The sequence below is a fragment of the Monomorium pharaonis genome, unplaced genomic scaffold, assembly GCF_013373865.1.
Source record: "Monomorium pharaonis isolate MP-MQ-018 unplaced genomic scaffold, ASM1337386v2 scaffold_489, whole genome shotgun sequence".
Lineage (NCBI taxonomy): Eukaryota > Metazoa > Arthropoda > Insecta > Hymenoptera > Formicidae > Monomorium > Monomorium pharaonis.
Genome location: NW_023415790.1, coordinates 8415 through 25269, shown reverse-complemented (window position 1 = coordinate 25269; position 16855 = coordinate 8415). Strand labels below are relative to the sequence as shown.

Here is a 16855-nt window from a genome sequence, read left to right as displayed (position 1 = left end):
AGCAATCAATTCTGAAATAATATAATATTGATTTAATAACTTTAGTATTATTTTTATGAAAAATGTGGACTTTTGTATTATTTTTATGAAAATGTGACGTGACACATTTATATTTTTATGTAAAAATTGTTTCCACACATTTATTTAAAATAATTTATTACAAAGTATTACATTTTGCTATAATGTCTTTAAAAGTTTGTAAGAAAAATGGGGACAAATTAAAAATATTTTTTATATATTTGTAGCCATATCGAGCATCTTTCTAAAATTAAAAAATTTAAACCATAATATTCCTCGAGTAAATTACAATCTATACTTTGCAAGTATAAAAACACTTAGCCGACAAAAGCCTCGAATAATTAAATCTGAGGTACTTAAAAAAGGGCCAAAAATAAAAATAAAAAATAAAAGTAAAACTAATCAGCAGGCGCAAGAAAAACTAAAGACTACATCTGAAGATACAATCTCTCTGGTAAAAATTGAAATTGAATATAAAGAAACTATTTTTCAGAGTATATAAGTTTACTTCAAATTTAATTTATTGCTTATTGATGTTATCATCTTATTAAAATGCCATTATAACATAAATGAATAAAAGAAAATAGATACTATTTAACATTAATATCTAATAGTGATATTAATACACTGTACATCTTACAAAATTTAATATTGGTAATAAGTTGGTCAATAATTAATTATTTATGAGTATTAATAAAAACAATTGTTAAAATTAATTTAAAAAATAATCACTAACATTTTATATTGCCAGTATTAAGTTTCTTTAAACTTTGCTCTTTGTTATTTCATATATATAAATATAGTTCTTACAAATAATTTTTAAAATTTTTCAAATATGTATGATGTCAAATGTATATGGTAACAATAATAACAATATAACTTCATTAATTTATTATTTCATAGTATATAAGTTTTTTAGACATTAATGTATCAAATGTCTCTACAGAAATTTAATATTGACAGCATTAAATTGGCTTGTGATTAATTATTTTTCATATTAACAGTACTATTGGGTTAGTGCTTCTAATACGCAAAATAAATAATTAATCACTACTCAATTTAATGCTAATATTAAATTTTTATAAGAAACATTAATATCTTCTTTGACTATTTTATATATATTTAGATATGATTCTTACAAATGATTTTTCAAATGCTATACTACAAATAGACACTGTGAATAATGATAGCTCGTCCACTGATTTATGTTTGAATATTCAAACAAGAATATTGGAAAAATCTAATACTCGAGAAACATTAGATACATTGGTTGAGAGATCAAAAACCAACACTGATGAAGACAATTGTAAGTTATATTTAATATATTAATACTGTTATAAATATTAAACGTCATATTCATTGTCTTTCTTATTACAATCTTTCACTTCAACTTAATTTATTTTATACATCTCAAATTTGATATCCATAAATATTCTTTTTTTATTATCTATTGTTAATATTGTTAACGTTGTAAATAATATTTCATAAATTTTAGTATTAAATTGATCTTTGATTTATTATATATTATTACTATTAAAAATACTGTTATTAGTTCTTTTAATATTCAAGGTAAATAATTAATCACTGCTCAATATTAATGCTAATATTAAATTTTTGTAAGAAACATTAATATCTTCTTTAACTATTTTACATGTGTTTAGATAAGATTCTTACAAATGACTTTTCAAATGCCGCATTACAAACAGACACTGTAAATAATGATATCTGGTCCACTGATTTATGTTTTGAAAATATTGAAACAAGAGTATTGGAAAGATCTGATAATCAAGAAACATTAAACATGTCGGTTGAGAAATCAAGAACCAATACTGATGAAGATAATTGTAAGTTACATTAAATATACTAACATTGTTATAAATGTTACATCGTATTAAATTGTCTTATTACATTCTTTCACTTCAACTTAATTTAAGTTATTTTATATATCTCAAATTTGATATCCATTTTGCAGCTATTTTAAAAGTATTTTTTTTATTATCTATTGTCAATATTGATAACGTTCTTCAAATTTTCTTACAACTATATTTATTTATTTTATTAATTTAACTATATTTATTTATTTTATAATGATATTAATATTTCATAAATTTTAGTATTAAATTGATCTTTGATTCATTATATATTATTACTATTAAAAGTACTGTTATTAGTGCTTTTAATATTCAAGGTAAATAATTAATCACTGCTCAATTTAATGCTAATATTAAATTTTTATGAGAAACTTTAATAACTTATTTAACTATTTTGTATCTATTTAGATATGATTCTTACAAATGACTTCTCAAAAAGTACACTACAAATAGGCATAATGAAAAACAATAGCTCGTCCACTGATTTATGTGTTGAAGATATTGAAGCAATAATATTGGAGAAATCTGATACTCAAGAAACATTAAATATGTTGGTTGAGAAATCAAGAAAAAATACTGATGAAGATAATTGTAAGTTACATTAACTATACTAACATTGTTATAAATGTTAAACGTTGTATTAAATTGTCTTATTACATTTTTTCACTTCAACTTAATTTAAGTTATTTTATATGTTTCAAATTTGATATCCATTTTGCAGCTATTTTAAAAGTATTTTTTTTTTATTATCTATTGTCAATATTGATAATGTTCCTCAAATTTTCTAACAACTATATTAATTTATTTATTTTATTAATTTAACTATATTAATATATTTATTTTATAATGATATTAATATTTCATAAATTTTAGTATTAAATTGATCTTTGATTCATTATATATTATTACTTCTAAAAGTACTATTATTAGTGCTTTAAATATTCAAGGTACATAATTAATCACTGCTCAATTTAATGCTAATATTAAATTTTTATGAGAAACGTTAATAACTCATTTAACTATTTTGTATCTATTTAGATATGATTCTTACAAATGACTTCTCAAAAAGCACACTACAAATAGGCACTATGAAAAACAATAGCTCGTCCCTGATTTTATGTGTTGAAGATACTGAACAATAAGATTGGAAAAATCTGATACTCAAGAAACATTAAATATGTTGTTGAGAAATCAAGAAAAAATACTGATGGAGATAATTGTAAGTTACATTTAATATACTAATATTATAAATGTTAAACATATTCAATTGTCTTTCTTATTACATTATCTCATTTTACTTTAAGTAAATTGAACTAAAATATAACAGAATGTATGTTTCGTATCTTCCAACAATTGTATTCCGTATCTTAATTTAAATTATTTGTACAGGGACTTAGACCGAAATCAAATTATGATTCGGTTCAGTTACGGTTTAATAAAATATTTGAAAACTGTACCGATTCAATTTCAGTATAATAAGGTTAAATTTCTTGATAAATAAGAAAATCAAAAACCGTTTAATTTGTCCTTTTTTCGATTCTGATCCAGGCACTTAATTTTTCGATTCTTATAAATAATATATAATTAATAATATTTAATATACTTTAAATAAGTGTAGAGTGTAGCGGAACCAAAGCTGAGTTGATTGTCCCCATAAAATCATTGCACTACAACAAAAGAAAAGAACCGATTGGAACCGGTCCAGGTCCCTGATTCTGTACATTCAAATTTGCCAGGATTTGGTGGTAACTAGTTAAATAGTTGAAAGTTATTAATAAAGTTAAAAAGTTAATAACTTAATTTAAATTTAGTTAATTTTAAATAATTTAATTTTAATTTTAACTAATTATTTTTTAAACGTATAAACTTTACTTATTAACTTTTTTCTAATTAAAAATTTTATCGGGCAAAAGAAAAATTATAAAATTTATTTTTGCATAAAAACACTTTTTTTTGTTATTCATATGATTTATATTATAATTTTATTACAAATAAAGTAATAAATATATTTGATGATATTGTAATTATGTTGGTAATCTGATTTAAAATAAATTATATTGGCTTTTTCATTTAATATAAATAAAGCTTTTCAAAATTAACTTTTACTTTAACTTGAGTTAAAGTAATCTCAACGTAACTTTAACTAAGTAGTTTTTATTTATGTAACTTTTAACTTAATTAAATTAATTTTATAATCCATTAACTTTAATTTAATTTAGTTAAAAAATATATTAACTTACCCAATCCTGCAAATTTGATATATTCATTTTTCGGCTATTTTGACAATATTTTCTATAATCTTTTACCTTTGTTAATATTCTTAAAATCCCAATTATTATCGCTAATAATATTTTTTAAATACTTTTAAAACATTAAAAATATTTTTTAAACATTTTATATTTTATTAAGTCATTTTACGTTTTATTTGCAAGTATTACTTAGTGTTTTGGACGATACCGAGACTAGTCTCGGTCTCGGTGTCGAGATCTAGACGAGACTCAAAGTTTGAATTCGAGACAAGACGAGACTTTTTATGCTGAGAGTCTTGACGATATCGAGAGTCTCGTCGAGAATTTTTATATATGAGATATAACTTTATTAATCAGTCATTTTTTTAATAAGAATGGAAATTTAATTACATGCGGATATATTTATTATTGTTTCATTAATCATTATTTAATTTATAAATCATTAAATAATGATTTAATAATGATTTAAATAATGATTTATAAATTAAATAATCCACCTCTTATTCTTATTACGTCAATGTCAGAAGTCGTTTAAAAAAAAATCATTTTTCCGAATTACGAGTAACCCAACGCGAAAAACACAGAACGGGTGACAGAGGGAACATTAACGAGGCTTTAAATAGATTATTAGTTTATTTATTGAAGTAGATTCTACTTAGTAGAATGTGTACTGTGTGTGTATGTGTGTGTGTGTGTGCGTGTGCGTGTGTGTGTAATACCATTAGAAGAAAATTTTTCAAGCCAACAACATAGAGCTTAAAAAAACCAACATTAAATCTTTAAAAATTAAAACCTGTAATTTAAAAACTTTACTGATGAGGCTGTCACTACAATATTTCAATTTTATCTTTAAGACTACAATTCAACCAAGAATTTATACATAAAATAATGCGTACCTATGTTTCATGTAATCTATTCTTGTGTTTTCTAATGACACCTTGGAAAATAAACTTTCCGCTGGAACAGAAGTGGCGGTAATACCAAAAATATCCTTAGCCATTATTGATAGAGTAGGATACATTGCTTCACTTTGTTTTCACCAAATTAATACTAAAGATTCCTTTGATGCTCTTGGTGCATTTACATATGTTTCAAATTCTTGAATTGGCGTTTGTATTATTCATTCCATGTACAGAGAGTCAATATGTATATTATCTTCATCTGTTTCAATTGTGTTCTATATAATTATTACCATCATTTTGTTCTTCATTGTAATAATTTTTATAAAATTCTAAAAACTGTTTTATAGACTCTGCTTTCATTTCTTTGCCCCACGAAGTCAAATCAAAAGTTTCAATTTATAGCGTGGATCTAAAATCAATGCGACACAGTAGATCCAATTAGTCTATTATGTGAATAATGCTTAAGCATTTTGTTACATCCTGCTTGAAATGCAGTTAGTCGATCTTTCTGTCTAATTCAAAATTTTTTTCTTGATAGAATCTAAAAGCATATTAAATTCTACAATTATTACCATCGGTAATGTTACATATTTATCACCTAACAAAGTCGACAAAGTTTTAAATACTTTAAAGTACTTATAAAATGTTTCAAGAAGTTACCATTCATCTTGATTAAGTTTTAAATGAGAAAAAATGATGTTATTCTCGCAAAGCGTATTTAGGGGACTTTTTAAATGCAGTCCGGTTTTTATCACGTCATATGTACTGTTCAAACGTGTCGAAACGTCAATATTAGGCGATACATATTTAACATTTGTAGTTTCGCAGCAACTACGTAATTTAATTTGCCATTGTTGACGAACATATTTTTTTAAACATTTTTCGCAATTTTGTTATGCATTGTTCGTCATTCATATCATTTTCTATTTCTTCATCTTCGGCATCTTCGTTATCGTACGTCATATCTTGCAGCTTTATCAATTTCAAAAGTATCTTGAATACCTAAATTTAATATATGAGCAAAGCAACGAAAATGTTGCTGTTTTGCATCAAAGCGAATATTATTTTCTTCCATAAGAATTTGTAATTCTTTCATAAACCTGGTATTTGCAGATGCGTTATCTACTGTTATTCCTCCACACCTATTTTCAATGTGAAAAGATTTTAACATTTATAAAAAACTGTAGCAATATCTTCTTGCATGATTTTGTTAGAAGGAATAAAATCTAAGCTACGGACTGTAGTTCCCAATTACTGTCTACAAATGGACTGTAATTCCATAGAATGATATATTTGCCAAGGAATTCCATCCGTCGATAGTAAAAGAAATTTTTGATTTATTTTCCATTAAAATTTTTTTTCAAGTATTGTAGTTTTGCAAACTTTTGCATTACTTTTGTTCTTATTGAATCCCGTCTTGGTATTATAATTTTATCGTTAAGTTTTTGAAAAAAGTCGTGTAGCGTTATCTTCGAAAAAATTAAAAGGCAAATAAATTAATTTTTCAGATAAGTAGTTTAATTGCAATTAATTGATTATGGTTGGCCCCGTTAGCTTACTGAAATATGGGTTAACGACTTGGACGGGGTGGCTGCAGGAGGGGGGACGAGGGTCGTGTGTGTGTGTGTGTGTGCGCGCGCGCGCGCGCGCGTGTGTGTGTGTGTGTGCGTGTGTGTGCGCATGTGCGAAGCATTCTCTGCACCACACAGCTTTGCGACGTGGCCATTTTAAATGTGGCTGTTCCGAACGTGGCCGTTCCAAACTTGGCCGTTTCGAACGTGGTCATTTCGGACGCTCCCTTACATTTTAAAAATGTAATTCTTTATCACTGGGGAGCACTTAGGCTCACAGTAAAAATAGTGAATAATTTAAGTTTAATCGCATAAACCAAAAAGGTTAGAAAAAATGCTTTTTATGATTATTGAGACCGAGAGTCTTGATTCGAGACCGAAATCGGGATGAAACCAAAAATTTCGAGACTGAGATGAGACTCGAGCTAATATCGCCTCGTTTCGGCGAGACCGAATCACTAGTATTACTTGTAAATTACTTATGCATCGTATTTTCTACACATGAGAATATATCAGTATATACTTCTAGTATATACTTAGTATATATTTAGTAGATAAAAGTATAAGGGTTTTTTGTAATTTTTGCAATTGTATTTTTATATTTAAGCTTCTGAATATATTCCTTCGTCTACAAGCGAGTCATCAATTTACTCAGATACAGAAAATGATAATACAAAGAATAATAGGAAAAATGTCTCTGTAAATAAAACTAATACGTCTAGTGGTTTAGACATATCTAATCTACATTTGTCAGGAACAAAAATGTGTGATGATGCTGAAATGTATGTCACAGAATCGTCAGGAAAACAAACACATTCCAAAAAAAATTGTTGTTATTACTGCAAAAAGCTACAAAGTAAGATAGCACGTCACTTAGAAACTGTGCATTCTAATGAAAAGAAGTTAAGAAATTTAGTGTATTACCTAAAGGAAACTACGAAAGAAAGAAAATAATAGAAACTCTTCGACGAAATGGCAATTTTCAGTTTAATACTAAAAAAGAGATAAACAATGGAGAACTTATCGTATGTAGGCGACCAAACAAAGAATGGCATAGAACGGCTACTGATTTTTTACCTTGTGGTAAGTGCAAAGGATTTTTTTCAAAACATCTCTTCGACATCATTTTCGTCGTTGCACTGGACGTAATAGCAAACATAATAAATCAATAACTGTATTGGGTCGTACTATTGTTGGAAGAACTCACGAACTAGCTAATAAAATTCTTAGAACAATTGTCTTTCCCGTATTACGAGACGACGATGTGACTCGTGTAATAAGGTACGATCGGTTAATAATTCTATATGGAAATAAACTTTGTTTGAAATATAGATTGCAACACCAACACGACATGATAAGATCTCGATTACGGTTATTAGGACGTTATCTCATAGCACTAAAAACAAAAGATAAAAATATACTGATTTTGCCTCATTATATGATCCGAAATTTTATGATGTCGCAATTGCTGCTGTTAATTCTGTTGCGGGTTTTGATGAATATAAAAATGTTTACAAAGTACCATCTGTAGCATTTAATCTTGGGACGTATATAAAACATGTCGGAGAAATTCTTATTAATGAATGTATAAAAAAATCATGATCCTATGAAAATGGAACTGGCCGAAAATTTCTTAAAACTATTGAAACAAGACTATGGAACAAGTGTTAATAGAACAGTATTAGAAACACAGATGCAACAAAAACGACAAAAGAAGATTATACTTCCATCGACAGAGGATATTAGAAAACTGGATAATTATTTAACAGAAAAACGACAAGAAGCTTATAACAATTTGACGAAAGAATATTCATATAAAGAGTGGCTATCTTTGCTGGAAACAACTCTCATATCGGTGCAATTGTTTAATCGTCGACGAGCTGGAGAGACTGAAAGAATACAAATATCAGAATTTCAAAATTATCACAGTATTGATGAAGAAACGAATAAAGATATGTATAAATCATTATCAATGGAAGCACGAAGATTAGCAAAGAAATATGTCCGTTTTGTAATACGTGGTAAACTTGGTCGTACTGTTCCTGTTTTAATTCATTCCGAACTACTAAAATGCATTAATCTTATATTGGATTACCGTTCACATGCAAAAGTACCCTCGTGAAAATCCATATCTCTTTGGAATACCAAGTTACGATAAGAAGAGATATAAATATTTAAGGGCTTGCAATTTAATGCGGTCTTTTTCAGTAGCATGCGGAGGCAACCATGTCACATACATTACGTGGAACACAATTGAGAAAACACATAGCAACTAAATGTATTTCTCTAAATTTATTAGAGTATCAGGTGAATGATTTATCAAATCATTTGGGACATTCAGATAAAATACACAAAGAGCATTACAGATTACCTATTGCTAGTCGAGACATTTTACAAGTATCAAAAACTTTTGGAATATGCGCAAGGTGAAGAAAAAAATAACAATGAGGACGAAAGTACTGATGACGATGGTATGTATATAAACGCACGCACGCGCGCGCGCGCGCGCGCGCGCGCGCGCACACACACACACACACACACACACACACACACACACACACACACACACACACACACGTTGGGTTCGAAAACGTCACCCGAGTGCTCTTGGGTATTATTCTATTTTTGTTGTTCGTTCAATGTGAAACGAAGATAGAATTATATCCGAAAGCACTCGAGTCCGAACACAGCTATATAAACAAATATAATGTACAGTAATACAATTGAAAATAATTTATTATTAATTTTTACATATTAAATTATCAAATGTATATCAAATTTATTGCACAATATATTTATATAATTTAACATTGAAAAATACGACAAACTATTTTCTAATTTTATTATTATTACTGTTCTTTTTTCTAACTTTAGTAATTTTTTAAGAATGCTAAATATTACAATTTTTATATAGACTTGGAAATAATGAAAAATATTTAGAAATTTACATCGTTAAATTTAATATATAAGATGATTTATAATTAATCTATAAAACATTAAGGATAAACTTATCATTTAAAGAGACAAAATTCACTTTAAATTAAAAATGTGTTTTATTTATTTGCATGTTAAAATATTAATATGTTATTAATATTGAGCTTTATTTGATCGTATTTCAGAAATTATTAATGCTTTAAATTCTTTTTATAAAAATATTTGTCTTAAATTAAATTAAAAAATTATTATTAACGTTTTTCCTGCAATAATATAAATTAGTTTAATAAATTATTGTTTATGTAATTTATATTAGTATTCCTTGTTTTGCTATTTAATACTGTTTTGTTTTACTATATAAATCACAGGATTATATCTATATATTCTAGATGAATCTGATGTATTGCTCAAAAGAGATTCATGTAATGATTAAAACCGATCATTCTCTTCTGGTAAGTATAAAAGTATAAAAGTAAATCAAAAAATAAATAAATTAAAAACACTATATAAATTTTATTTATGAGATTGCATGTTTCCTACCTTATATATTGAATTTGTTGATATATTCAATGTTAATTTCTTAATGTCAGCTCTAAATAAACGAACAAACAATTTTTATAAGAAAAAGGATGTATTCTTTTATCTGAAACACTCAGTTATTTCAATTGATTAGATATGTTCAGATAAATGGAATTATATTGTAATTTGAAATACATATTGTGATCTTTTAAATAATTTACATGTATAAATTATATCATTATCTTTTATTATTTTGCACGATTTTTAAAAAATATACATAAACAATACAACGTTTGAATTATGTTTGAGATAACAAAATATATTTTCAAATATTCATCGAATATAATTCAAATCATTATACCAACGCATACGTTACAACATAGAGTATAACAATTTTTTAACGATTTTCGAAGATATTTTTTATTTTTTCCCTCTTATCGTTGGCGTTTTAATAACTGGGCTGCGTTTAGAAACATCATCCGGGTGTTCTAGCTATCATTTTACCCTTGTTTGTCATCGAATGTTAAACAGAAATAATATGATAGCTAGCACACCCGGGTGATGTTTCTGAACGCAACCCTGAACTGCTATAACTAAGACGCTTATGTGCTTGGGTTAAAAAATGTTATACTTAAAGTTTATTGCAATTGTAGTTTTTTGAGTGTTGTCCTCATTAAAATGTTTATCTTTAAATAATTTCCATTTTATTAATAATTATAATTAAACTGTTATTAATTGTGCACATCTTCTGCAGTAATCTTAATCTTGTAGTAATTATTTAGGACGTAATATTCTCCATTATGTTTTTATAATAATTAATATAAATTTTCTACGTATAATTCTATGCATTATTTTTGCATTATTATTATACAAAATGTTTTACTATACAATAAATATGTGAGAAATAAATAGTATTTTTTGAAGTTGTTTAAAGCCTTTGGCACACAATACAATTTGCCATGCTAGGTCGCATATGAGATATCTTACTACGTATCCTTTTTGGCTTACGATTGCTGATAATCATCTGAATCAATTAGGACACAAGACATCTCATATGCGACCTAGCATGGAAAATCGTATCCTGTGCTGAATGCTTAAGACACAAAGATTTTAATGAGAGTCAGCATTCCCAAATTTTGGGAAAATTAGAGTGTATTACACGTTAGCTGTATTCTTAAGAAGACAGCGTTTCATTACTTTTGCAATGAACAATTTAGTTGTTAAGATGTCAGAAAGACAAATCGTTTATTTTCAGCTGCAAATTGACTGCAATGAAATCTTTGGTAATAGCAATACGTTGATTTGTTCTAGATGAATATCAGATGAACATACCATTATCCAGTAAAAATCAAAATTTATTTAAGGATTGTGAAGATAATCTAAAAGAAAAACACTGCAGTAAGTAAAAAAAAAGTATAATACAAGATTATTAAATTACCAAAACTATAAGGATTACTATTAGTATCATATAATTTAAAACAGTGCTCAGCATTAAGTGCCTGCAATGTAAGCAACATTTCAGCCTGATTTTTGAGGCTATGCATACTATTCTTGTTCGAAATTCTATGATTTATCAAACTGCCGACATTGTGCTCATAAATATCTTAATATTAATAATACGCTGGAATCATACTTTTTGCTAAACGTTATCAAAAACAACTCTTTATACATAATTTTTACTTTTTAAGTAATTAAATAATTTTCTTTTAATGTGTGATTAATGACGGTTTGACGAAAGATATGATCTCAGTATATTTTTGATATGGATGGAACACTATCGACATACAGTATTACACGGTCGGTGACACGACCGTCTAGTTTTAAGTAACGGGAGAGACAGACCTCATCTATTAAAAATCGGAATGTGTATCTAATGCTTGAATACTGGTTTTAGAAGAAGACTTGAGAATGAGAAATGTAAATGCTGTTATATATAGAATATAAGAACAAATTAATAGTTTTAAAGTTATTTAAATATACTTTTTGTACTATGTTTAGAGAGTGTAGGCAGACATTCAACAAAGGATAAACCTATAAAAATAAAACGCCGTTCGAGTGAGTATTGTACAAAAATTATTTTAAAAATCTAAAGATTTAAATAAAATTTAAAATTTTAATTAATTTTATGTAATCAGTATAATCACTAGTATAAAAAAGCTATAATAAACTATAAATTATAATTGTAATACTAAAAACAGTATTAATTATATGTAAATTATGGTAATTGCAACTACTGTTTGCGAGCGTAATTAAACATTATATATTATATATTATTATTTCTACACTCACAGAAAAAAGTAGTTATTGCAACTATGAAAGTGACAGCTATACAAGTTTCAGTATAAAGAAATAATGTAATATAATTGACATTATTTTTTTTTTAGTTATTTAATTTTAATTGATACTATTTTTTAATTATTACAACTAAAACTTTAGTTTACATAGTTCGACTATATGTACTATGTTCATTCTACTATATGTACATCAGTGCTAATATTCACTTGTAATTTTTAGTCAGATTTCACAGTTCACGTCTACTATCCTTCTCTTAGCTCGTTTATTAGCAACGAGTCGCCGGACGCATGATATTAACGAGAGCGATATTGAATCTTGGGAATGTGAGCATCCAAAAATGTAATGATGTGAATAATAATACAGTCGATTAGGATAAAAGAACTCTATTACATAATCATATATTAAAATTTATATTAAATAATGATATAATTAATGATATAAATATGATATATATTAAAATTTAACAATAGTATAATTAATGGTACAATTATGTAGTAGAGGTTTGTTTTTTTGTCATCAACTACATTATTTCAACTATAAAAACTATAAAAGAGCCTATAATGAAAGAGCCACAAACTGTCTGTTAGACAGGAGATATTTTTAATCATAAACATGGCGTTTGTTCAATGTAAAACAAGGATAGAATGATACCCGAGAGTTTTAATCGTAAATAATGACGTTATGCCATGTAACCAATCAGAAGCGCAGAATCAATTTGCGGCTCTTTTATTTTAGGCTCTTTAATAAAAACTACTCATTTATCAAGTGTACATTTTATAAATCATAATAAGTTTGCAATAGTGGGTAAAAAGCTTTTAGTAAAATAATATAAGAATTTTTTAATTATACCAGAAAATATGCATGTCATTAAGTTAAAAAATAGAAAAAACATTTTCAATTTTTAATAAAACAATATATTAAAAATAGGTTAATTATGTGAAATTTTTTAATAAGGTTTTTTTTTGTGATGTTGAGGAATATTGTTCATATCCTTACATTTATGATACACACGTTCCTGAAATTAAATATATCGCTCCGTAGACGTATGTCTGGCGATGTCTCTTACTAATAGCGTTTTCGACCGGTCCGGTTTAATCGCTCCGGGAGCGATTAATGACGTCATAAGGCCAATCGCAGCCATTCTTCTGAAGAAGGGAATAACTATGATTGGCCAGTTCTAGAGGAAAAGAACCCAAGTACGGGTCAAAAACGCCATACAAATGAATAATAAGAGGGAGATAATGAGCGAATCGTGAAATCTGGTCAAAAGTTACAAATAAACACCAACATTCATGTATATTAATTTCACAAAAACTTAATTATCCCTTTGTAATTATCCCTTTTATAGCTGCCGTTATGTCTTTTTCTAAATACAACATTAAAGCGGTGATAAAATAACTGTAAAAAGGTTTAATTATTTTTCAATTTTATTTTGTAGCATCTCCCTATGGTCCTACAAAACGAATTCGTTGGAATGAAGAGGAAAAAAATGCTGTTACATCTGCATTTGGAACATATATTGACTCTACGAAATTGCCTTCTTTGCAAGAGATTAACAAGGTTATAGAAAACTCTCCATGTTTAAAAAGTCGTACAGCACCGCAAATAAAAACATGGCTGCATAATCAACGAAAATCTCGAATGCAAAATAAATAAGTTTAGTTGAGATGTTTATCTAATGAGATTAATAATTATCCGTATACTTTTATTATTTTTATAAATAGTACCTGTTACAACGCAATTTAATGCAAATTTAATGTTTATTTTTATCGCAAATTAGTCTTGCGATTTTTGGTTTATAAGTACCTAATATAACTTTTAAAGCATGTCATTAATATGTCAAATAATTTTGTCTTCACAAAGATATCTTTTATATTGTGATGTAATTTATACAGGCTTTTATTTTCTTTTGTAATGATTATAATTTAAAAAAAAATATATATTTTTCAAGTACTTATTTCGTATAATATTTAAAAACAAACTAATGTTATTAACGATAAAAATGTTTTTATAAAAGATATCTCGTGATTTAATTCAGAGATTTAGGATGTATTTCACACGTGCGTATGATGCATGATGCATCACGTGTATAATGTATGAAATGGGACGCATCTCTACATTTATGATTGTAAATGGTACGGTTATTCTTACAGTTTTCATACATAATTCTTATAACTTTAAAAACAGGCAGTTATTAACGATATGTCAAATATTTTTGTTTTTATGAAAAATATGCTACATTGTGATGTAATTTGGAAACTTATAATTATATTTATTTTATAAGCGATAAAAGAGACTGTTTATAACGAGACTGTTTATAATTTTGAAATAAAGATTTCAAAATTTCTAATTATGTTAAGGAAATATAAAGAAAAAACTGCCAAAAAAATTATTTTTTATTAAATAAGATAACTACATTAATAGCGCTAAAATTTTGTAATATATTGTGCGTGTGATTGGTGCAGATATTTTAACTTTGCAGGATTTTAAAGTTTTTGTCTTTTGCACTTAAAAAAAAAAACGATTTCTACTCTAATAATGATCTTTTATAATGCAAAATATATTTTTAATATTAATGTTTATGATTATAAGTATTCTTTTGCCTAAAAAAAGAAACATGTAAAAATAAAAACCATTTTTTAATGAGTAAAGTAATAAAGTTTTAAACTTATAGCAATGAAGTTATAATTGTTGTTTAGAAGAAATATTTATAATATCAATTTCTGTAACAGTATCGTAAAAGCACATTATGTAACATTAAACTCCATTTAGATGTATCATTTTCCATTAAGTGTAACATAGGTTACGCTAAAATTCTACGTGAGACACATTGAATAAGTAATTGGTATTAAAATAGAGGATTCCTAAAAACTTGATAACTTCTGTAGCCAAGCGATCAATTAGCGTATCACATAATTTGAAATTAAAATTACAAAAGTCGATATGTTCATTAGATGTTGATCAATATGTTTTAAATAATGTTTGTTCACTTTTTAAATTTTCATCAAGTTGTGTGATATAAAATTGATCTCTTTATCCATAAAAAATTGAACGATAAATATAATATTAATCCTAAAAGTCATATTTTGTAAGGTTAAAAAATCTGTCATTTTTATCACATTTCTAGGAACCTAACCTAACCTAACCCGTTTCTATCCTAATACCAATTACTCATCCAATATGAGTGCGTTCAGGGAGACGCTATTAGCGCTATCAGCATTAATTTATCCTTGTTCTACCTTTAATGAGTAATAAAGATAGACTGATACTGGTAGCGCTAATAGCGTCTCTCTGAACGCACCCTATGTGTCCCTTTTAGAATTTTAGCGTTAACAATATATGACACTTAACAGAAAATAGTGTCACATCTGAACGGAATTTGATAACACATAATGTGTTATTATGACACTATTACAGAACTTGACATAAAAATGTTTCTTCTTAAAAAGAGATAATTAAACTATTACTATATGTTGAAAACTTATTTATTATTTATTTATTACTTATTAAGTATTTATTTCTTCATAATATCACTATTAAATATAATATCGCTGTTAAATAGTATTTATTTCTTCATTTAGTTCACTTATGTAATAATAATAATGGCATTATATGATTATAACATTCATAAGCAATTAATTTAATTAAAAGTAAACTTACGTACACTGACGAAATAGCTTCTTTATATTAAATTTAAATTTTCTTACCAGAGTGATTGTATTCTTCAGATGTAGTCTTCAGTTTTTTTTTTAATTTGCGAGCGCCTACTAATTAGTTTTATTTTTTTAACTCTAAACCTCAGATTTAGTTATTTAAAACATTCATCGTCTAAGTGTTTTATATTTGCAAAGATTTATAGATTGTAATTTTATTCTAGGAATATTACGATTAAAAATTTGTTTCCGTTTTAGAAAGATGTTCCATATTTCCTACAAATATTTATAACAAATATTTTAAATCTATCCGTATTTTTTCTCACAAAGTCTTAAAGACATTAAAGGCTAAATGTAATACTTTTCAATAAATTATTTCTAAAATAAATATTAAAACAACTTTTACATAAAGGTATAAATGTGTACTGCCACATTTTTCATTATAAAAATAAGTTATAAAATCTATATTATTTCATTATTTCAGAATCAAATGTTGGCCAAACAACATCAGTTGTTTACTATATTGTAAAAATTAATTTTGACGACATGATGTTGATATTTGTATTAATTTATTTTTTGCTTAAGCTGCATTGATAAGACAGAGATGTACTCTTATAGGAGTTTTTACAAATAATGATTAATCCATCAGTGCATCTACGAGAAGAAAAGTGATACCATAAAGATATAACAAAAAGGTACAATGGTTTAAAAAATTACGTTAACATATGTGAGGGACATGTGTTTCTCATGGCACAGCAATAGAGTAAAAGTCAAAATTACTGTTAATCCTTACAGCAACAATAGCATTAGTATTATAAAAACATACGTTAACAACCATTATGC

General features: G+C 26.5%; 1 protein-coding gene and 1 long non-coding RNA gene across 3 annotated transcripts; both read left to right on the top strand.

Moving 5' to 3' along the window:
- Window positions 1-3005: 3005 nt before the first annotated feature.
- Window positions 3006-7303, top strand: LOC118648524. The gene is made up of 2 exons (XR_004965319.1): window positions 3006-3108; window positions 7219-7303. It is a non-coding gene; the product is annotated as an uncharacterized LOC118648524 (long non-coding RNA).
- A 1711-nt stretch (window positions 7304-9014) lies between these two features.
- Window positions 9015-14880, top strand: LOC118648523. Of its 2 annotated transcripts, XM_036294846.1 has the most exons (5): window positions 9015-9082; window positions 9935-9997; window positions 11376-11462; window positions 12063-12119; window positions 13798-14880. In XM_036294846.1, the coding sequence occupies exons 3-5, from the start codon at window positions 11387-11389 to the stop codon at window positions 14013-14015; spliced, it is 351 nt and encodes a 116-aa protein (XP_036150739.1). In that variant the 5' UTR covers window positions 9015-9082; window positions 9935-9997; window positions 11376-11386; the 3' UTR covers window positions 14016-14880. The 2 variants fall into 2 exon arrangements, with proteins under 2 accessions (XP_036150739.1, XP_036150740.1); XM_036294847.1 differs by lacking the exons at window positions 9015-9082; window positions 9935-9997 and having other exon boundaries at window positions 10326-11462.
- The last annotated feature ends 1975 nt before the right edge of the window (window positions 14881-16855 follow it).